Raw genomic sequence first — 23,889 nt, forward strand, 5'->3', positions numbered from 1 at the left:
GACTTAAGGGACCTTGTTGACATACTTCTCAAAGAGCCAATGCTCTTGCAAAAGGTGGGTAAGACTGGAACGGTCCAGGGAGGATGGCTGACAGGAGGGCCAGGGAGGAAAGCATTTCCTCTGGAAGAACAGTGCACGGATATCCCCAGAGAGCAGAGCCCGGGGGGGGGGGGGGTTGCTGCCCCCAAACACAGCTGGAGAGCCAGGGAGGGAGGGCAGCCAGCTAAAGCACAACACTGGCACGAGAACAAGAGGGATAAAGCTGGCTATCAACAAATGTAGACTGGACTTCTTTTTTTTTAAGTTTTCTAAAGATGTTCAGTATAGCATTTTGGTAGGCCACAGACCCCATGCAGAGGTAAGCTTGGAACTTGACCTCTGAGTAAGAGATTCTGTTTAAGATAATCAGTGAGGTGATTGCCCATGACAGCAGGATGCTGGACATGGAGACCCAGATGAGTTGTCTGATGATGGTGTCTAATGGTGATGAGGATCAATGAGTCATCAATGTCGCATGTGTGACACCCCCCACCCCCGCCATGCCTGCCCACCACAATGAAAATGAGCAGGGCTAGCAATTTGTGCTGGTAAATGGTAATTAATTCCATCTTTGCATGGCTCTGTAGGACTGGGGAAGTCTGCCTGTATTTGGTTTAGTCTGATTTCCATTGATTTCCTGCTATTTAGCCCCAGTTTCAATAGGAAAGATCTGACCTTGTTCCTCAGAGAACAGCCAAAGCAAAGGGGTGTTTTTTAACCTGGCGTAGATGCCAGTATAGCTGGGTTGCTGCCTGTCTGGCATCCATCTGAGTGTACAGCATTAAAATCAGCATCTTTCATTTTCCCTCAGTCAGACTCACGCCAGCTTTCACCCTGGACATGAGCACTGGCATAGGGTTGGACCATTACGTACGGTGGAGCTATTTCCCATGCTGTCCTACTGATGTGCTTGGGTGGTGCTGAGGCGCCCCTGAAAACAGGGGTTGTCTCCTTGTCTCAAGTCAGTCTGTGGCTGTGCCGAAATGGCTGAAGGACAGAAAGGTTGCGGGGAGGAAAGGCAAGAGGTAGATATCAGGACGGACATGTCAAGCTCTAACCCTCTGGATAGAGATTAGCACCTGAACTTAATCTTTGACTACAGGCAATGTTGTGTTTCTCTTTGTTTTGCATGTGAGTGGGCAAACCTGCGGTGAAGCGCCCTCATGTCCCTGTGATAGTGGCTGGGGGGGGGGGGGGGGGGGCATCTTGGCCAAGGATATCCAGAGATTATTCCTGGTTCTGGCCTTTCCGAGCTCTGTATGCTTGGACAACTCACTGAATGGGCCCTAGATATCCCCCCGCAGAAATCGCATGGGATTAGATCTGCTGGCTCTTATCCGCGCACCACTTTAAGATATAATGATGAAAGACACCAAAAAAGAGCTAGGAATTATGCCATTTATTTTGTCAAGCAAAAGGAAAAGAAAAACAAACCATGAAAAAAAAGCCAAGGAAATATAGTGATAGATCAGACCTCAGCAGATGTAAATCAGCATAGCTCCATTGCGTTCAAAGACCAGGGACAGCTGTTGAGCTCAGTTATGCCACTTTACACCAGCTGAGGATCTACACTGGGCAACTTTAAATATTGAATCTCAATCCTTTGCAGATAGCAAATGGGCAGAAGGAAAAAAGAGATTTGTATCTATCTGATGTTAGAGCAGTACAGTTAATGTGCTTGGCTTTAAATGAATTACAATCCAAGAACTGCAAGCTGTAGCATTTTCCCCTGCTGTTTTGGATACTCTCCCATCCCTGTGGTGATTGATGCTGTGCTGGAAAACAAGTATGCAAGGAATTTGTTTGGTATGCTCCAGAGTTCATATGTCTTCATTGTAGGTAGTCCATATTGTGTCATGCCGTCCTTGAAAACCCTGCAAAAGAGCTTACAATTAAATTTGAGACTGTGAAGCTGAAACACAACTGTCAGGTGCCAGATGGCATTTTGGAACAGAAGGATTTATTCTAGTTTACAAACAACAAAAGAAAAACTTTGCCGAGTTCTTGCAAACTCCCTTGTCTGAGGAAAATATGGAGGGGAAAGGGGAGGAAAAAGTTCATAAAGTAACCGTGCTACGCAAGCAGGTCACCCACCCAGGGATCAGGGCTTAGGTTTGCCTCTCAGGCTGATGGATCAGCAATTCCAGCTGTTGTGCTCCACAGTCAGGGATGTTTTCCCAGTGTGCTGAGGTCTCCTTTAGGTACATAACCTAAGGCTAACTACATATGGTAGCCAGCTTTGACATGCCCAGCTGGCCTGAACCTGCACCATGCACTCCTGAGGTGCTGAAACTGGGCAGGTTCAACCTCCCACAGCATCGTTTAGTGCCACTGAGAGCAAAAAGTGACTGACTCTGGTGGAAACCAGGCACTTGTAGAGGAGCAAACCAGCCAATTTGCCCAGCAACCCCCCACCCTGGCTCCATGCCTTTATCAACTACACAGCCCTGGTGATGCCCTGATGGAAAAGCGCCAGTCACCGGCACCTCCTGCACCAGGATCTTTGAGCACTTTGCAAATGCTCTGCTGTCCTTCCCACCACTGCTGAAATGAACCTGTAGAGACGGGGGTGACTTGGGTGGAGGGGGAATCATATGTGCCCCCTCCCCCTTTGGCTCTGCTCATGATGCTGCATGGCCGGGAGCTCTGCAGCACAAGAGAGGCACTGCAGGCTGCCAGTGGCAAGCGCAGAGTGAGAGTGTGGGGAGAAGAAGCAGGTCTTGATGGCCTGGCAACTCTGATCATGTACAGCCTCCCCTTCGGGTGCTGCAGCCAGGAATAGGCCAGCACCATCCTCCTCTGCTCCCAGCCCAAGCATTACTGTGCCCTGGTGAGTGCAGACCCAAAACCCCATCCACCAAGGGGCTAAGTCGTCCCTGGAAGAGCTGGCTGGCTCCTCACAGGTGGCACCAGAACCCACAGGGACATGGGGCTCCCAGAGCAGTGCCAGTATGCAGCAGTGTTTCTAAGGTCCAAGTCAATTATGCTAAAGCTGTTCCCCCGTCAGCAGTTTTCTTTCTTTCTTTATTTGCTCACTTGCTTTCTCCACGTATGCAAAACATGCGTCATCCCCTTCCTCAACCCACTCATTTGCAAATTTGTGCCAAGGCAATGCAACAAGTTTGCTAGTCGTGCCACAGCTACCTCTGTGGCCATGAAAAGCTGCTGGCTTGCCCTGGCAAAGAGGATAAAGAGGGACCTCAAGAAATTTACCTGGCCAAAACCCACCCCAGGAGGGTTGAAGTGAAGCATGTGTGTGAGACTTCACTGATGAGCGCCCATGGGTCCCTCCTGCTCTCTTTGGATGAGGGCTTGGGTGCACAGCTGCCACGCTTGTGGGCTGCCCCTGCCAGCTGTACCCAGGGCAAATAAATGCTGAAGACGGAAAACAGCGAACAAAAGCAAATCTGGCAGCCCATCACTCTGCGGACACTTGAGGCAGGAGCGCACATCTCAGCTGAGAGCATTACTGATGGTGCCTAAGCACCGTGAAGGACATCTTGAGGCAGTAGAGGGTCTGCTAAGCTCCCTCTGGTTATTAGGTATGTTCGGAAGCAACAACGATTATCCTGAAAGGAGAAAAAGGGTATTTTTCTGGTGCGTGCTTTCCCAGGATTTTACTGACCATTCTCCTCACTCTGGAGATGCTGCTCTCTCTCACCACCAAGGGCCTGGCTCTGACAAACTGTGGCTGCATGAATACAGGGTGGTGGCTGATTTTACTGAACAGGCTGGCTGCTGTCAAAGAGCCACATCCTGGGTGGGTGGATGCTGATATGCAACGAGGTAACCCAGGGGTCCGTGCTGATTTCAGCACCTACCTGGGAATTGCTCCTGTCTGGCAGAGTCTGAGCCCCAGGGAAACTCCAGTCCTAGCAGGTTTCACTGCAATGGGCAAAAACAGTCATTCAGTGACATATGCACAGAGGTGGAGAAAGGAAAAAAAGTTTCTTGAATTCTTTAGTACCCTGAAACTTTGCTATGTTCCAGTGACATTTCCTAAGTGATTAAAAAAAAAAAAAAAAAAAAAGAATCCCTGAGAAAGATGAGGATCATCAAAATCAAAGCAATTTAGCACATCGTGACAAGAAAGATTAGCCCTGCCCAATGCTCATCTTGGTTGAAAATGATTTAAATAAAGCTATAAATCTTCTGGAAATTATGCAACATTTTGTGTCAGCTGGAAACTGCTGCCTAGATTTGTGTGTGTAAAATTCAGAAATTAAACTCACGTTACTTTGTAAGTAAGTGACCTGTTTGAGACGTTCATTTCCATATGGGCAGAGCAAGGAGGAACCTCTCCTCGGCTAAGCGAGTGACTTTTTGCCTAGCATGGTCTCTAGTGCAGCTTCACTGCCTTGGTGCCATCGTGCAGCTGAGGTGCAGCGCGGGCGGGTGAGGGAGGACGTGCTACGGACTGTGCCAGCCTCTTACAGCAAGGATTGCTCAGTGTGGGCCCGCTGTCCCGCTCGGCTACATATGGAGGTTGAGAAAACACTGGTGCCACCAAGCTCCTTGGAGAGTCATAGCCAGCTTAAATTCACGGTTGATCTGTGAACCCCTGGGATGGCACTGGCTACCTCTGCCAGAGTGAGGGCATCTGCACGAAGGGGAGGTGGGGAGAAAGCAGGGGAACATCACGGCCCCAGAGCAGCTTTCCCAGCATCTTCTCACACACCTGCCCCGCAACCAGGGACATGCTTGGCTCGTCAGCTTGGGACTGGCAGGTGCTAACCTGTTTCCTCTCCATCCCTCTGTACAGCTTGCTTGCCTGACGTGGTGGACTAGACACAGCAAAGCACCCACCATTGACATGGAAAATTATAAGAATGAAGCAGCACAGATCAACCAGGCCACCGGAGAGACTGATGTGGTCGAAAATGCAGAGCTGGGTGATAAAGAGCAGCCAGGTAGGGTGCCTGGCTGTGAGTGAGCACGCAGGCCTGCCTGGGGGTCCACAGCCAGGATAGGGTCCCCCAAGTCCCTGCGAAGCCCCAGAGAGGCCATTCGTTGCATTCACAGGAGTTGTGGCTTGTATTTACGGGTGTGCCAGTTGTGGAGACGAAGCAAATGGATGTGTAGTGGCCCTGGGCCTTCCGAACATATCTTGGAGGATTTACCTTTGTGTCCTAATCCTCTGAAAGGCTCAAAAGGGCTGCCGTTCCTGAAAAGCAAAGAAAACCCACCATTCATTAAAAATCTTATTTTCTTCTTCTCCTTAAAACAGGGTATTTACCCATCCAAATAACCCTGGTCCATCCCTGCCCTAGGCACAGTGTAATCTTAGCACTTCAGGCCTGGAAAATTAATGGTGTGATGGACTCCTTGGATTGGGGGGGGGGGTCACCAGCCACCTCCAAACATCCCCTGGCAGGGTGAAGGTCTGTGCCCAGGGCCCTGCACCCAGCTCCACTCATAGACCTCTGTGTTCCTGACGCTGCATTGATTTGTCGCTTACATGATTTTTGAGGAGATCCATAGCACAATGGCAGGACTAACGCTAGCTTTGACGGGCATGGCAGGCCCTGTAATCTCCTCCTCCAGTACATGTGTATGTCATCCAGTCTTGTCTTCCAGCATGGCTGGCAATTAAAGCATTTATGTACTTGCTAGAGATGCTTCCTCCTTACCCCTGTGCTGTCCCTGCCGGATTAACTCACTCAGTGATGCTATAACCTGTTACGTCAAAACGGCGTCATGGTCCAATGGGGAACACACTGCACTGGGAGCTCTGCTACTGACTTTTTGGATGCCCCAGGGTAAATCTACAAGCCTCTGTTTTCTCATTTACACTATGCCAAGGATTCTCTTTGTTACCTTAGGCTAAAAGCCATGGTTAAGACTCAGACCCAAATTACTTAAGTAGCTGTGTGCCCAACACAGTGTATTTAAAAAGGGGGAAGACAAAACAACAAATGAGCTTAAAGAGTTGTCAGGAAGCAAAAAGGGAGCAGGAGATGCTACATCTGCAAGCTTTTTCCAGAGTGGCCAGGGGTTTCTTCTGCAAAGCCACTAAAAATTTCAGCTTTTTGATTTTGAGCTTAACCTGCCAAGGTCACAGAGCAGAAACACTCAGAAGAAGGACACGTACACAGGATATATACACAGGATTTTTTTCACTCTTTCCTTTTGCTCATCAAAGGATACAACGGATACCAGTACCAATTACAGCCAAACTATAACAGAAGTGAAGCACTAAAGAAAACACTTTTTTTTTTTCTTTTTTTAACAGAGTAAGTTTGGGCTTAACTTGACTGCAGCTGTTCAGCATTATTTATTATTTCTTATCAATTCCTAGTTCACCTAACTAGCTCATCTTTTTATAAATGAATGGCTTGGTAATTTGGTAATTAGTAATGATGGGAAAGGAAATGCAGAACACAGCAGCTGACAGTTTAATGAGGTTTTTTTTTTTTTTTTTTTTTTTTTTTTTGGTAACACCTTTTTCAAGGCCTTATGACATTCTACCTTTCAAAGAAAGTTCTATTTGGAAAGAACACCCAGTGAAATACACATAGTGCTGCGCTGACAATTAAAACATATACTTCATCTGGCACATCACGTGTAGTAAATAAGCCAGGAGATCTCTAAACAGACCATCATGCTGTCAGAAATTTGTGAAAGTGGATGGAAACCTGGTTGGGGTGGAAGGAGAAATGTTCTGTTAATTAATTAACGAATGATCCATGTCACAATCAACCGGCAGTAATCAGGCTGCGCTGTAGATGATCCGGGCAGCGCTTTGCTTCTCCTTTCTCTTCTCCCCTTCCCTTCCCTTCCCTTCCCTTCCTTCCCTTCCTTTCCTTCCTTTCCCTTCCCTTCCTTTCCTTTCTCTCTTCTCTCTTCTGTCCCGTCCTACCTCATCCCTCTCTCACACAGGCCTTGCCCTGGGAGTTTCCTACCATCCAAGGTGCATGTCAGACCCCTGCGGATTGCCCAATGCACCTCCAAATTGGAGGAGCACAGGAGGAATCACCAGCTAGAGGATAACACCCATTTTTTTCTGCCCATCTCTCACAGCAGCCAAGCCTCCTTGTTGGAAAATGCTCTGCTTCTGGTTCTGCGGACTATCCACCAGCCCCGTCCCCACACTGTCCCAGGAGGAGAGAGCGGCCCTGGAAAGGAAACTCACCAGTATTGAGGAGAAACCCCTGTGGAAGAACGTTTGCAATGTTAATGCTATTCTCTTGCTGGCCATTAATGTCTTTTTGTGGGGATATTTTGGCTGAGGGTGGGGAGGCAGCATGTGTCTTCAGTTTCTCTCACTGCTCCTCATCTTCTCCAAGCTGGTGCCGTCAGATGACAGAGATACTTGCAATGGTCCTGGGACCGGGCCCTGGCGCAGCCCTTCCCCAGAGGCACTGCTTGCTGGCAATGATTGCAGGGCTTGGTTTCTCCATAATTAAGATGAGGTATGACCAAGAGTCAGGCCTGGTCACATCCCGGGTTCAGGGGATATGTGGGACAGCATTTGTGTCAATCAGGAAACCTGGGGTCGATTTTAGGCTCAGAGCTGAGCCTGGCAGAGCTCAGCTGCAGCACATTGACGAGCCTCTCGCCTCACGGGTACCAGCTCTGGGCTGACTTTGCACCGCTGGGCTCAGAGGAATGACTGCTGGGTTACTCTGGTCTGGGGAAGGAGACTTAAATGCTACATGCTGAATTTACATGGCCAAAATTTGGGTGTGGTTACGCTGGATTAGCTAACTCCAGGGACAGCCCTGGCTCCTGCACTCCTCAGCCAGTGCCATGGGTGACACCAGCCGACTGCTGCTGCCCGGGGACCTGTGTTAGCCAGCCCCCAGCAGCAACGGAGAGGGGGCTTTTCCTGCCCAGATACCCCCCCCAACCCCCGTCTCTGCCACATAACAGTGTGTCTTCCTTACGACAATGTGATCCTACTTATTCATCGGAACGATCCTGCCCCTTAACAACATTACCAGCAATAAAAGTGCCTTAGTAACAAAGCCAATTTTGACTTCAGGTTATTGTGGTTATATATCCTGTGCTGACGCACAAAGGTCTCAGTGGAACCACGTTGTCCTGGTGGTGGAAGGAAAATAAATGCCTCTCCTTGGTCCAGGTTGCCCTGGAGTCTGACCCATCTTGGTAGTGTCATGAAACGTAGCATGGCCATAACCTTTCAAACCTCCTCCAGATGACAAGGTTGCACTCCCTGCTGTAAATTTTTGCCAGGTGTTTAGGAAGGTCATGCAGAGAAACTTAAAAATGCCTGCAAGGAGTTCGAGTCTGCTCCAGCATCCATGGGGCACAGCCAAGCCACCAGGCATGGCCTGTGTGCGGAAGCGAGGGCATCCAGCAAAGCACAGCACCACGAAGCTGAAGAAAATTAGTCATGACCCAGCAAAGAGAGGAGGTAAAAGGGCTCTGTGCCACCTGGGACAGGGAGCCCTGGGGTCTGGTTTCCTAATTTTGGATGGAGAAGACTGAATTAACCATGGCAGGATGGTGAAAAGATAAGCAAAAGAATAATTCGTGCCCTGTGTGCACAAGGCTGCACAGACATCACCCCAGCTGGCCAGGTGCTCCTCGCCAGCAGCCGAAGCGGACACCCCTCACCGAGCTGCTGCGTGATTGCCCACCTCCCCCACCGCACCAGTGCCACCGCTGCAGCCGAGGGCTCTTTTCTGAGTCTTTTTATGTTCAGAGGATTTTGTTATTGTCATTGTTTTCAGCATCTCTGTGCCCTGGACTTCAAGGCCAGGTTCGTGCACGACAAAGATTATCCTGCTTTTCAGCACGGCATCCTGCACGCAGCGCGATAGCCGCCAGCCTGTGGCTGGTGCGCGGCCAGCTGGGCCCCTGGGCAGCCGCTTATCACGGAGAGGAGCTTGGGGCTGCGCTTCTCATATTGAAATGAGCTGGGCTTTGGGCTCAGCTGGCGATGCCGGCCGGGCTGCCCCAGCCTGGCTTCCTCACCCCCAGCACGCGGGGCTCAGCACCGCTCTGCACCGTGGGCCGAGATGCAGGATGAGGGCTGTGTTGGCACAGATCCATACAAGCATTTGCTTTTTCTAAGAGGAAAAAGTAATTTTCCTTTAAATAAGGGCAATCTCAGCCCCTCTAGCCCGAGTAGGTCACCCGTCCCTTCCGCTGGGAACAGGCATTCGCTGCAGAGCTTGCTTGCCCACACTGCCACTGTGCAACCGTGAGCAGGTGGTGCCCAAATCAGAGGGTGCCTCAAAACATTTAGAGGTAATCAAGTTACCAGCTGTGATTAATAGCCGGTAAATGTCTAATAATAATGGACACATTTCTAATGCATTAAGAAATACCACGGCTCTTGCCTCCTTGCCTAGAGCAGAGAGGCACTGAGTACTTCTGAGACGCAGCGCCCCTCAGCAGCACTTAGCTCAATGGCTTTATTGGTTTTTTTTGGACCACACACCCTCTAATGCCATGGGAAAAGCAACACAGAGCGAGTAGATGGAAGACGAGGCAGTTTTCACTTATTTGAGATTTTTTTTTTTTTTAGTAAGAAAATTTCAGTTTTGCAAAGAATGGAACTGGTTTCACTCTCCCCCCCCCCCCTTTCCCCCCCCCCCCCCCCCAAAAGTATAAAACACTTTCGATCTTTGGACGTAAGATCTTGACCTCTTCCCCTCCCCTCATCACCTCATGGACCCTAGAGGACTGTTTCCTTTATGAAACAATGTGTTTTGAGAGATGTGACTTCAGCCCTGAGCTTGGCCCGCAAAAGGGATGGAGACATTGGAACTGCCAGCTGCAGCCAGCTGTGCACCCCACGAGAGAAACTGATTTTCTTGGTAAATTTATTTGGCTTACTACTGTATTTTTAATCACTAAAGCAAAACAGAAGAAAAAAAATCATGGGGTGGGAATGGGAGGGGGCTGAAATGTTTTGTAGAAATAAACCAGTCAGCTCAAAACATTTCGGCCTTCCCTTATTTCTTCTGGGAAAATACCATATTTAGCCAAAAAAAATTAAAACCAAAATGAGAAATCACATTTTTCTTCCTGGCTGAAGATGAGGTTGGGGAGGGGGGGGATGTAGTTTAAACGAATCAAAACTCCCTGAGCGTTTCTCAGGCCTAGGCTTCGTGGCTAGGAGAGCGCCACTGGGAAGCAGGCGCTCGGGTTAGAGGGACAGGATGGTCCTAAATCAGGGCCTGCTGGGAAGCGCGCTGCCACCAGGGAAGGGTCAGCTGCCGGAGCCACCGCTCCGCACACACAGCCTTGTGCTCCTACCCGTTCACGTCATCCCTCCTTTTGCTCCCTCCACTCCTTCCATCTCGTTTCTCGCCCTTCTTCCCGCTAGCAACCCCGACCTGCAGCCCAGTAAAGCAGAGGTGCTTTTTAAAGCTGGGACAGCTGAAGACACACAAGCGCTTAACCTGCTGTGGCAGACTCCGGAGGAACCTTTCTAGAGCTAGATGAGGTGGGAACAGTGCAGACCTGAAGCAAAGGCTCGTGTCAAATGCCACGTGCTGCCACCATTGCAGCCCGACCTGCTTTGCCTTGGGACCAAGCTCCCCGGTGGCACCAGCCAGCCCACACGCTCCTGAGGGTGCAGGGACGGAGGGGATTAGGATTATCTGCAAATCCAGCCCACTGCAGCCCCCAAAACAAGGAAGGAGCAGACGAATTAACGAGGTCCAGAAGACTTCGCACCAATGATGCAGGGAAACGCACGTGGAAAGTCAGCGCTGAGCGAAACCGGAGCTCCAGCCACGGCAGAGTCTCCAAGCACCCACGCTGGCTCGCGCCGCGCCGGCCCTTCTCAGGGACCATCCTCGCTCTTCGCAGCTTGTGATGAATTGCAATATCCTAACGAGAACACATCGCTTTCAGAACTGTAACCAATATACAAGTCCATTGGCAGCAGCTGTTATTAATGATGCCAATACATATTTTCTTATTAATCTTCCATACTAGGCTTGTGTCTATCTGCAAATGATTATCATTCGTTTTCCTGACAAATCTATCAAGATCATTTATTACTGTTCGGCAAAGGATCTTCTTTTAAACAAAGATTAATAACATTGCATTTTATCTGGCTGGCTGAGCCAAAGGAAATGAAATTAACAATGAACCCTACAAACATGTCATCACTTTAATTTACTGGAAAATATTTTAAAATGTTACTTAAAAAAAAATAAATGCTATGGCGGGCACAGTTTATTACAAAAGTAAGAAATGAGACTCCATACATTTTAGTATGGTGGAGACTGAGTTAGCAAAGAGGGCAACGTCTTTTCTCTGGGTCTTTGCACTCATTTTCTGGGACAAAGCTGGAGCTGCATTTGCAGCCTGCTCATCAGCATGGACCAGACAGACAGCCACCATCCCACGTGACCTCTTGGGAGTCACCATTTCCCAGTTAAAGAGGTTAAAAGCTGTTTACCACCTGAGGTCACAAGCTCTCACCCTTGCAAGGAACGTTGCCCTCCCTGTGCTCCTACAAAGGAAAACTTCACCAGCGTAAAATTCACGGAGATCTGAAGAAGAAGGTGGGATACATTGGGTCTGGTCAGAAGGCCTGGTCAACAGACTCCCAGTACCCCCTGTACCTGGGATGTCTATTAGGAAAAGAAAGGAAACCAGCAGTGTTGCATGGTTTAGTTTCCTTTCTTCTGCTCTCTCTCTCTTCTTGCTTTCCCTTCCCCTTGAGAAAAACAGTAATAAATAATAAATAGAAAACAACCCATCAGGACCTCCCTCCTACTTTTACTGAAAATAATAATGTAAAAAAACTAGTATTAACTTTGCTATTGCTTTGGTCTGGTCATACACATGGACTTAAATCTTGAGCCTAGTTTCCTGCCGGTACCCCCTGCACTGTACCGCCACAGAGATGTTCCCCATTTGCCAGGCTCTGCCTGGGCTGGGACATTGCAGGCTGCGGGAACCCCTCATTCCCCTCCATCTTCCTCTGTCTGGAAGTTTTTCTCCCTACCACTGCAGCTCACTTATCCATTTTTCAGTATGCAGTGCTTCCAACACCGGCATAATTTATTTTGTAAATGCTTGCATGTATCAGAAATCTCATTGCATCCTTGGAAACAGCTCTAAACCCTTAGTCATGGTAAAGATTTTTTTTTTCCCTTAATCACCCTCCCCAGGACTCTCAGTTAAAATCAAAGTGTTTATCACTGCCCAGATTTCCCTTTGTCCTTTTCTTTGGTGGAGTGGAGGGGAAGGTTGCGTAAAACTATTTTGAATTATGTATTTAAAGCATTTCTCATACAGCTAATAAAGCCAGCTTCCTATCTTCAGTGCTTTCATCTTATCTTACTCAGATACTAGGTTAGGAGCACTGGTCTAAACTCTGGACAAGAGAAAAATCACCCTGCTAACCTCAAGCTGCAGCAGTTACGAAATGCTGACATATCAGCAAGAGGATTTCAGAGTGTGCATCTGGTATCTCTGAGGAGCAGCAGAACACACCCTCATTAAACCAACTGGTGTTTAGCTGTGCATTTTATCTCTACAAAACAAAGTCTTCTGGATTTTTTTTTAATTTAAAAATGCCATCAGTATAGCATAGGTCTTCAAAAATCTATAATAAATACAAAAAGCCTGAATATATCCCAAAGCAGGGTTTGGCATGTCTGCAGATAAAAAGGTAATGAGTTAAGAAGAGAAGCAAGCTGGTCCTCTTTTGAAGCTGTGACTGTAGCTCCAGTTAATTTGGGGACACTACCTAGTTTTGGCAAGAGTTTAGGTTGCATATGTCCAGGCATACCGTTCAGCTGGGTCAGGCTCTGAGCTTCTGAGAAGTTTAACCTATTACTATTTGCCTTAGTTTTTACAGGTAGGATTTGGGATCTTTGGCTGAGCGATAACCACAATGCATGTGACAGAACATCCCTGCTTATTTCTTTATCAACCTGACAGCTTAGCTGTGTTTCTTTTAGCACAATTGTCAATCCTGGCGCAAAGACTGCAAGGCAAGAAGAAAGCAGAGTTTCTGGATAAGTTGTTCCAGAGGTTAAATAGTTGTTACATTAAAAAAAAAATTAAAAGCTGCACCCTATTTCTACTGTGACTCCATCTCTCTCCAGCTTTCTGCCACTGGGTTTCATCAAGCCTCTTCTATTATATTAAACAGTTGCCTATTATGAACTTACACAATGTAAATAAAAAATCATAGGCAGTGCATGTGGAGGAACAGGGCTTTATAATCACAGAGAGGCAAAAAAGGGGCTACAGTCAAAAGGAAGCAGCAAAGGACAAAATGTGGCAGAACCAAATAACCAATTCAAGTCTCTCATGTCACATATAATGGGGTGCCTTATCTTCCCCATTTAGGACCAATGAAGAGTAATGTGGTAGGTGTCATCCAACCTCAGTGAATTCTGAATGTGTGGCATGAAAAGTGTATAGTTTGCCTTGTGCAATATATAAAGGTAAAAAGAGATGTACAAGGTGTTGCGAAGGTGACACAGGGAGCAATAGACAACAGCGATTCTTTGTCGCAGATAAAATGTTGATGTCACAACAATGTGAGGTTTTTGTGTAACTGTCTCTGAAGCAGGTGAACATGAGTGAATAAGCCAATTGCCCACTCACTGCCCCAACAGAGTGCTGCTGCAAAGGCGTCGAAGGCATCCTTCCCGGCTGCGACAGGCTGCAAGGAAATGTCACTGCCTGTTTTTCAGGAGAGTTCAAGAACACAACTTCTTCATCACACAGATGTAATTTTCTCCCCACTGGAGATGGCCAGTCTGCTGGGAACACCAAAATAATGATGCGGTTGTTGGAGAAACACTCAGGCAGGAGTCTTTATTGGTGTCGGACATTGTCGCTCTGAATTCGACCATGCCTACCCTTCCAGCTGCTGCCTGTGGTTAGGCTGCGGTGCCCCAACCCACTGCCCACAGGGCAGACCTTCGCAGCTGTCTGACAGAAAGGCATACATCACCATAAAGCTCTCGCGGGAGCATGCAGCAACGAGCCAGCAAGCTCCACAGCTTCAGGAGCCTTGGCACTGTCTTGTAGGAGTCCTCAGAGCGAAGGCTGTGAGGTGGTAACATCCACGGAGTTGGAAGTGGCTGGTGGGGAGCAGCCTCCATCTCTGCTACTAAGCCAAATCACAGTACAGAAGGGATTCATGTTCTCTGCCTCAGGAGGACAGATCATCAGCTCAGCACATTTCATCTGAAACACTGGCTAGATAAAATGTATGAATTATGACAGCAGCAAGGACAAGCAAGCACACAACTCTGCCTTTTCTCAGGTGTACCCCAACCCACAAAGTCATATATCTTCTCAGCCTTCTCCTGGCCCAATAAGCCTTGAAACTCTTCCAGAAGAGATGAAGAATGCTTCTGTCCTAAAATAGCTCCTCCCACCAGGAACTGTCTGTTATAGATGTAAAGCTCTTCAAGGGAGTGGGGCAGTCTCTGGATGTCCAGCGACTCTCTACATCCTGACTAGAATTCACATATAATGCCTGAGGTAGCCTGCCTGCCTGCCTGCCTTCCCGTTGGCTCAAATGCAATTTCCAGCACCTCTGCTTGTCCATCTCCATCACAGCCATTTGTACATGGGATGATGTTATTCCAGCAGGTGCCATCTGGTCAAAGCTAGCACCAAGGTATCAGTGGATCTCTTGTGCCATTCAAGCACAGACCAAGATTTCATAAGCAAAAACCAAAATGTCATGCTGTGCAATATTACAGATAAGCTGTCCAAGCAAGACCAGATGGCACCATCATGCCAAGGACAACAAGCAGAGATATTAAGATGTCAGAGTATGAACCAAGTCAGCCTGAGCTGCTGAATTTGTGCCATTTCTGAACACTATTCCCAGAAATGAGAAGCAAGCTGTCCGCAGAAATATTCCTAGAGAGTGCACTTCCACAAAGCTCTGCAAACCCCAGGATGTTCCCCCAAGGTGTCCTAGTGCCACCCAAGGAGGAGCATGCGTAAGTGTACATAATAGTATATAAGTGTATGCAAAATATTACAGCAGCTCCACTTGCAGTACTCAATTGTTGCTCTATGGTGCTGTCTCTTTTTGCTCTTGACTGACATGGGAGTGGGTTAACAGCACTCAAGATACAGTACTGCAGCTAGAGACCATTAGGGGGTGATTCCTCGGGCCACTTTCTGGTTTAGTCTAAGAAAGCGGGCTCTTTTTTTGAGTGGGGTGATGGGGTGGGAAGAAGGCATCACAGTAACCATTAAAAAAACCCATATTTTCTGTTGCATTTGTTCAAAACAGAAATGTTGTTCAAAACATTCAGCTGTGACTTGCTACTGCAGCTTCCACAAAAGAAGCATTCAATTTAATATGTGAGACTCATAACCAACTCACGCAGTGCAATAGTTCACATCAGTTTGAAGAAAAAAAAATTCTGCTGGAAGCACAGGCAAGTAGCAGTGTCAATTTTTCATTAACCTACAGCCACTGTCTCTATAGACTTACAGCTATAAGTAAGATTACTGTTATAATTTCTTTTGGTCCCTAAGGGGAGGGGAAAAAAAAACTTAGCAAAACTTTTACGGTCATTAAAAAAAAAAAAAAGAAAGAAAAGCCTTAAATTGGAGGTAGTTTCAGCTTACTTTCATATTTCAGAATCAAATCTTAGCTTCAGCCTCACATCAAAGCAGAAATGTCAGTTGCTTTGTTTCTACATCTTCTACGAAAGAAGTTCCAGCTTATACAAGAGCTGCATGCCAAGTAAATAGATTCTCCTAGGGAACAAAGGCAGCTTTTTTGTTTGTTTTAAACATATGTAAATAGAATCCCAGGAGTTGATCTGCCTGTCACTTCAACCAGGTTTACACTCATGTCATTCCAGTTGGTTATTTCTACCAACCCTGGGGTACATTAGGTCAGAATTGCAAACCTTTCCCTCCCCACTCCTCCAAGCACTCATTTCAAGCAGCCACTTGAGCCCTTTCCCTCCAGCCTCATGCCTCAGCAAGAGGGAAATAGTTGTTTTGCTAGTGAGCTTTTTTTTTTTTTTTTTTTTTTTTTAATAGCTCTACTTACAAAATCACAGAAATACTTTGGTCCTCTTTGTCATAGTCAGCTTTCAGAGGATAAGATCAGTATCTGGCAATATGACTACTATCAATAAACAGCCATGGGCTGTGTTCCCACAAACTGGCAGTATATTAAAAACTGAAGGCACCTATTGGTTCATGGTCAAGATTATGGGGTGCAGGGAAGGAACAGGAATGGATTGATCAGATAACAAAAAAGCCATTTTTCTTAACAGGAGGGCACCATGAGGCTCATGATGATGAAGGACTTCTCCCTCCTCAGCACCAGGCATTTAAAAGGGGAGAATTATTTTTCACGAAGCCAGAAGACAACAAAGAGGAGTACAATTCCTTCGCACTCACATCTCCCATAACTCACATTTTTATATTTAAAAATAGTGGAACAGTGCAAAATTAAGAGCACTTATCATGCCTGTCATCTCCAAATCATGTGGGTTATACCTCAGTCGCTCATTTTGGGTGCAATGCTGGGTGGCATTGAGGGATGCGTCATTTTATAGGCTATGCATAAGCCACAATTAAAGAAAATCCTCAAGTACATAAAAAGCCTTAATTTTGACTGGCCAGCTTAGCATAACTTATTGATAATTCAAATCACTCTAGTATTATTCACTGTTTTCTTCTCCCTGCTTATTTCATCTCCTGACAAGTTTACAAAGAAAAGAATGGAGTTGAGCTTAGCTGCATTACATCCAATATGCTGCCTACACAAACGCCAGAGAAGCTAAATGAACCCCAGAACATATGGCACTCTGCTGACAGAGCTCAGAAACCGGTTCTGCATGAGCAACAAGGAACATCTTGAAACGCACAAGACATATGTGTTTTAGGAAGAAGATTGAAGTGTTTCATAATAAAACAGGACAAAGTGAAATACAAGTGCTGTATAAAATTTTAATTAAAAACTGGTTTTACCCCTCAACGTGAATATACAATATGTTTCACAGATGGATTTCATATTTAAGTATTATCCAAACCAAAAACGTAAATGAGACAAATAAAGCCTTCAAAAACGGCACAGTGGCTAAAATGTATGTAAACACTAGATGACTGTGGTGAAAACAAGGCAGGCAGGGAAAGCAACCTCTTAGCAATTGTTTACTACTGGGGTACTGAATGAAACAGTTCATACAGCTACAGTCTTTATAATTACACAATTAGCTCAACATCCAAAACTTCAAGTCAGTTTAACAATACAAATATAAGCATTAGAATTCACCACAGTTCAGTAACGTAAATGGTGCTTTTGTTACTTAAACACATATTTATAAGTTTCACTGACTGTTTTACACACCCACAATTCATGGTATGTAAATGCATAAAACATGGAAAGCCATGCACCGAACTGCTCACAGATGAAACCTACCCCTGCTCTCCACCTCTCACCCCACTTCATATAAAGCAATCTCCATTCAGCGGTATCAGGATCACACAAATGTCTGACCACAGGAAAAAAAGAAATTGTGCTCTATCCTTAGGATCAGTAAATTCTGATGAACTAAAAGGGACCTTGTTTTGCAACAGCGAACTCCTTCACTTGAAGAGGAGAGAAGGCTCAGATCACCACATCTCAGCCTGCAGAGAGCTCTCTGCAGAGTCAAAAGCAATCACGCAGAACCGAGTGGAAATACACAAGGAGGAAAAGCACAATCTCCACATTGATCACACAAACAGAAGGATTGCAATTCCTCCATGTTGTCATCCAGACAAATTATCGCTGCACTTCAGAGAATTTCTCTCTCAAGACAAGCACACGAAACAAACTGCACATCTTTGGTCAAATGGGTGAAATTAAGCCAACATCATTAACAAAAGGAGCTATAGCCTCACCTTTAAGAGTTTTGACTAAAGATGTTTTGAATTCCATGGACAAAGTAGTAGAAACCAGTGCAATGAGGTTTCTGTTCAATATTCTATTGCATAAAAGAAACTGGAACTATTAAACATTCTTGATCACTTCCCACAACACCAGTTTGTGGAAACTCAAAAGAACCAGGCAAAGACTGCTGCTACCAGGGACCATTGCCTAAACCAGGCATCACTTTTGTCAGTGAGGTAGCTCATTGAAATCATTCACAGACGTGCTGTTCACTCTTAGCTTCAACTGGCATCAAGAAGCTAAATGGCTTTTCCTAAATGTCACTGATAAAAAGTTTCCCCAAATTCCTTCATTCCTAAACAAATCTCTTGAGATATTCTCCAGCATCCTGATAATGAGCATTTTGTAACCAGGCAAGCGATTAACATCATGGCTGGCTTTTACATGACCCAGAGATTCCACATTACATGACTTATACAATTAAGTGGCCACTGCTAAAGGGCTAATTTTGTTGCATAGTTCAGTGTTTCAGAAAACAAATGTTTGCAAATACCTTCAAGTCTAAGAATTAGGAAGACCAGAATAGTATAATAATAGACTATACTTTGCACACGGACTGAAAAGGTGGAGATTCTTTCCAACTTTCTTTGATAAACCTATGGCACAGCACAAAGTTTTCCACTGTCAAGTTATTGCACACTACTGCACCCCCCACCGCTGGGGAGAGGATGAGAACAAATGATCTGATAGATGTTAATAGTGCTGGTTAGTACACATAGTAGAAAGCATTAAGACATCATGATGATAAAAACAGAACTTGCATTCAAAAAAGATATCATGAGAGCAATCATTATGAATATGAAGAACCTACATCATCCAGGAGATGTAAGCTGAGCAGGATACCCATTGTAAAGATTAGCTCCTAAAAGAGCAGGCAGAAAGCAGTTCCTTCTTTTTCTCAGCAGAGTCTCTTACAGTTAATAGACGTATATCTTGATAAGATTAAGACTTGTTTGATAGTTGCTCGATTAAAACATAATAAAACTGGGAAAACTGAAATAAAACCTTTCTAGTAACCTGAAGATGGGACTTTTCAGCCAGGCTGCCACAAAATAAAATAATTTCTCTAACGACATTCACCTCAGGATCCCAAAGCACTGTACAGTCATTTAATTAAGCTTCAGAGCACAAACTCCCCATTTTACAGCTGAGGTTACAATGACAGCGAGTTTAGCACAGACTACTTAATACTGAGCAGAGCTAAAAGTCTGTTATTTTACAAAAAAAACAAAACAAAAAACCCCCCACAGGTTACCAACCCTTATGGGCAGACTTCTTTCTCCTCTCACCATTTCTGGCAAACCCCTAAGCAACAGCAAAATTCACACATGTGATACACCGTCTAGATAACAGCCCTCATCATGTTCTGAGCTGCTTTGGGGGGGCTTGGGGCTTCAAAGCTGATTTGGGGGTTAAACACCCATCTTATTGCTACCTGTTCCCACTACTCTATCCATTCCTATGCCTCTTGCCCCTAGTTGACCAGTTTAAGCTTCCCTCTTCTTAGCTGAAAACTTAGATAAGGCAAATCATTAAAGATCTTGATATTTTTTAAATCTGCAATAGGTCCCAGACTGAGTGATTTCCAAAGCAACTACAATTTAGCAGAGGATCCGGCACGCTCGTACACAGCTAGCTAATTTGTGCAAAGTCATCCCAAGATCCTGAACTATACAAAGTTACTTGTAGCAAAGGGGGAAGGGAGCAAATTAAGAGGACTCTGACTTGTTAAAACGAAAAAGATTAAAATACTGTTCTGACTATATTGCATACCGCAAGCAACACTGGAAGCCATAACATTTGGCAAGAACACTCATGGGTTGTAATAACCTGGGGAGGGCAGGAGGAAGAGACAGACTTGATAGAAAAACACTAATTCTCTCTTAATCTAGCCCATTATTTCTAGATTTGAGTAGGTAGCTTTCCTTTAGTAGGTAAAATGATGATGGTGGAATTATGCCATCCCACTGTCACTAACGGACCACTTTGTGGATGACAAAAGATAAGGAATGAACGTAGAAAAAGCTATTTAAAGCTCTACTCAGGAACCTAGAAATTTGCATTTGATAGAAGGGATTTAAATTGTATTAGAAAGCAAGGTGCACTAAACAATTACAGTTTATTACTATGTTGGTTCACTGCCTGAACCTATACTTATCACACACTGCAGTAGCAAAGGAGCAGCAGCGTTCAGTGCACTTGAGCTGTATGCATATTAATAGGAGAGCTAGCTGAGCAAACAGGGAAAGGGCCAAAAGCTTTCAAAAACTAAGTGGCTTGCAGATTTTGTGGACATATCGGAGTAATTTGGGTCTTCAGTCACATTTCATAGAAAAGTTTTCCATTAACCAAAACAGATTTCCAGCACAGTGCTTGGAAAAGAGCATGTTTTTCCTCTATCGCAGCATATAAGCTGTGGAATGACTGACCCAAGAGAGAAACACATATTCTGCAGCAGCTGATTCAGAAAGACTTCATATACACCATCTCCCTTAGCAGTCAGATCAGGGCCAAAGACACTTACAGTCTATCTGCTTCATTTGTTGTTACGCTGCATACGAAGGCTACAACGTGAGAATATTCATACTAGTCAAAAAGGTATGACACTTTCTTTTTCTCCCATTGAGTCCCTGTATGAAATACAGATTAAAAGACCCTTTGATGTAAAAAACAAAGGTTGCCATATTTACCATATGTTTCCCTTCTTTAGTTAAAGGAACAGAATGAAACATACCCCAGCCATTCCTCTGGCCCCTCCAAAACATTACCCTGTTTTTTCACACTGGCCTCCAGTCTTCTTCGTCCCCTCCTTCTTTCTTGATCTCTTGGCAACTTGTGTCCCTGGGTCATCCACACAAAGAGCTTGAGCATTCAGGCCTTCCTACCCATTGAACTAGCAGGGATGGAAATCTGCAATGCTGGAGTGCCAGGGAAGGGTAAACTGAACAGTACTTCTTTGCAGCAGACTGAGATTTGGCCAAAGGGGAGCAGCCAACCTTCTGACTACGCTAACTTTTACCAAGCTATGACACTAAGGAAGCCAAATACAGAGAATATTGAATGAAGACTATAGGATGCCATGAGAAGAACAGCAAATCTCGAAGACTCCAACACATATGGGGAAACCACTGCAACTTTCAGATTTCAGTAGATTCATTTTAAACCAAAAGTTTGGAAAGAGTCTCTCAGAATGCGCTCTGCCTATTTAGGGCCAGTCTATGTATACCTATATTCCTTGGCAGCAAGAAGAAAGAAAATATTCCTTTATGGACTAATACAGGCTCACAGGAACAGGGTAATGGATGAATACCAGGTACTGGTGCTGTAACACTCCATGGCCACCATCCTTTGGTGACACAGCATGGACAGTTTTACTTTTCACTTCTGAAGAAAAAAAAAAAGTGTACTACTTCTCAATAGAGTGACTCAACACTTATCTATAGCATAAGACTGAACAACTAATGCCCTTTGAAAGCACTAACGTGCTAAATGGCATCAGGGACAGGAAGTTATCAGTGTTAATCCACTTCAACTGGTTTAACTGTTACAAGGAATAGAAATGTCTATATGCAAGACACTTCCTCTGAGAGTCCCCTTTCCTGAAACAGAAGCACACAGCCTTTCAACGTGCTTTCCCACTAGCATAATTGCTCACCAACTGCTTTCTCAAATCAATTATGTTGTCTCAGCGTTAAAGGATGGAAGGCAGAGTAGACCAACTTTTTGTTTATCTAGGCATGCTGGCAGGTTACAGTCATATGTTCTGCCATCTGTACTGCTAGCTTTATCCTTTATCCAATCGTAACAGGTAAAATGGCATCAGTGTAACTGAATCTGTTCTCTCAGTCAGGGAAAGAGCCAGAATATGCATTTGTTTTTTCCCCATTTTAAAAAGAAGCAGGAGATGGACACTCTTGCCCTTTTAAAACATTCGGTTTTTCAATAGATGGGCAATTTGCCCCGGTCTGTTAATGTGGGATCTGTTCAATGCAAAGCTGAAAAGGTTCCGTCTCTTGGGAAAGCATTGAACTGCTGATGAACATTTGGTGGCCTTTAGCAAAAAGGATGCAATTTCTTCCAACAGGATCCCAGCAGGCTGGTAAGGATAGGCTCCAAATTAGGTGGGATGGTGATGCAGGGACTTCAGAAGGCCTGAACTGGGTATATGAGCTTGCTGACTAGCTCCAGGCCTACCCCCTCCTCGCCCTTTTCTTATTCGTATTTTTTAAATTACAAGTATGTTGGCAAATGTCATGGCTGCATTCAAGAGAACCTGGAAACTTTCAAGTGCACAGGTATGTGAAGAAGAACTTTCTCCTGATAAAAAGACTGCTGGGTTGGGCAGGTTTCTTTTAAAATTTGACAGTATTAGAAAGTTTGTTACTAAAGGTGCTTGAAAACGTTTTGAAAGCATGTCTATAGGTCAGTATGGGCTTTTTTCTTCTGCCTTTCTCAAAAAAAATAATCCAAAGGCAATTTTCTAAAAAACAATTCCCTCTTTCCCAAAGCAGACGCTTTTATATCAAAACACACCTTCACCCTTCCCCTTTAGACTGCCTCTCTGAACACTAAGACATATTACTTTTTCAACCAATTCTATTTATGTTACTAAATAGTTATAATGATTTTTTAAAAAGTTGGCTGCAGCTGAAACCTGACTCGATGTCAGACAAGAATGTCCGGCAGACCTATTAGTCTTCAAATGACTATCTTCTGATAGTCTGAAAGGAGTAACACCGCTTGATAAATTAGGAAGAGGCTTAGTTTTTGTTTGTTTTTAAGTAGTTCCCCATTTGGCAACCCAGGCCCCAAACCCCATTGCTCAGTAATCCTGTCCAAGCATAATTACACCTTAAAAATAGAGTACAAATATTTGTTACATAAAAATAGTTTTCATTAAAAATATGAACATTGTATACTGTGCATTTCCAGGCAAAATGCTATCAGGAGGGGGTTTTTTGGTCCGAAACAGTGCCAGAAGCTTTTCGGTACATGTTTCTGTATATTTTCTCGAGACTGTCTTCAAAGATCGCTCTGTGAGGCTTCCCTTTGTATACAGCTGCATGACTGGACCAATATTCACCATTATCCAAGTGAACAGTGGCACTGTGCTGTACCGGTGAACTGTTAACACAAAGAAGCAAAGCAATAATCATCAAATCAAGAGAAGTAAGAGGAGTCAGAGCACAAAAACAGCAGAAATCCAAAGCAAAGCTGCTAACCACAGATTACCTTTCACAAATAGAAATAAAAGCTGCACTGCAGCTACTTCTAAGAAACGTGAGCCCCATGTTATTCATTCACACAAATTCTCCCCCATGTAACCAAGTGCACTTGATAATACCTCCTAAATAGAAAGAGAATTAATTTTCAAATAGCATGCAGTCATTTTGCTGTATTTTGATATGCAGTGTGACTAGGCACTGAGCCTACGCAACAGAAACACAGTAGGATTTTTGTGTCATTTGAAGGTCAAAATGTAACCACAAGCAGTTATTTCAATATGAAGACAATCTATCTGAGATATATTAAATTACTGTGGATGCAGCTGTAAAGTGTTCTATCGGAAGCATCTTGGATTAAGTATTCTATCGAATACATTATGATATAACGGCAATCAAGTGTTCGTTTCCCACCCCATCTTGTGTGTCACTGTTTTAATACTAAACACAAATATATTCACATATTTCAGTTGCTTTGAGAGATTATTATTTCTTAGATCTATGAAGCAAAGTTTATTCTTTTAAAATCGTTATGAAACACCGACAAATTGGAAGTATGTATACCTAAACTTCTTAGCTGTTTGCATTCTCTTGAACCTTTGAAACAAAGCATTTTGTTAAATAATGAAATGAGCCATTTTCCTATAATAAAACATGAAACTAGATCAAAATTCATAAGCAAAAATGACTACTGAGGTGACATCTTTCACACCTGCTCAGAGCTTGAGACACTTAAAAATTAGGACTGAG

The 23,889-nt window shown here is 44.8% G+C and overlaps 2 protein-coding genes and 1 long non-coding RNA gene across 5 annotated transcripts in view; 1 reads left to right on the forward strand and 2 right to left on the reverse strand.

Moving 5' to 3' along the window:
- The window catches only part of SLC5A9 (solute carrier family 5 member 9), a 30,526-nt gene extending 22,515 nt beyond the window's left edge, over positions 1 to 8,011 (forward strand). The window contains exons 14-15 of one of the 2 annotated variants that reach the window (XM_026104642.2): positions 4,802 to 4,949; positions 7,063 to 8,011. In XM_026104642.2, the coding sequence (XP_025960427.2) occupies positions 4,802 to 4,949; positions 7,063 to 7,268 (354 nt within the window). In that variant the 3' untranslated portion in view covers positions 7,269 to 8,011. Of the gene's footprint in view, positions 1 to 4,801; positions 4,950 to 7,059 lie in introns of both variants that reach the window. The other variant, XM_026104649.2, reaches the window with a different exon arrangement.
- Positions 1,437 to 6,435, reverse strand: LOC112985775 (uncharacterized). The gene is made up of 3 exons (XR_003259828.2): positions 5,160 to 6,435; positions 3,861 to 3,924; positions 1,437 to 1,913 (listed from the first exon to the last, which is right to left on the reverse strand). It is a non-coding gene; the product is annotated as an uncharacterized LOC112985775 (long non-coding RNA).
- Positions 8,012 to 16,912: 8,901 nt separating the features above from the next.
- SPATA6 (spermatogenesis associated 6) overlaps positions 16,913 to 23,889 on the reverse strand; it is a 47,299-nt gene continuing 40,322 nt past the window's right edge. For both annotated transcript variants that reach the window (XM_064516187.1, XM_026103875.2), the window contains exon 13: positions 16,913 to 23,041. In XM_064516187.1, coding sequence (XP_064372257.1) covers positions 22,861 to 23,041 — 181 coding nt within the window. In that variant the 3' untranslated portion in view covers positions 16,913 to 22,860. The remainder of the gene's footprint in view (positions 23,042 to 23,889) is intronic.

Source organism: Dromaius novaehollandiae, chromosome 8 (assembly GCF_036370855.1).
Source record: "Dromaius novaehollandiae isolate bDroNov1 chromosome 8, bDroNov1.hap1, whole genome shotgun sequence".
NCBI classification, from domain to species: domain Eukaryota; kingdom Metazoa; phylum Chordata; class Aves; order Casuariiformes; family Dromaiidae; genus Dromaius; species Dromaius novaehollandiae.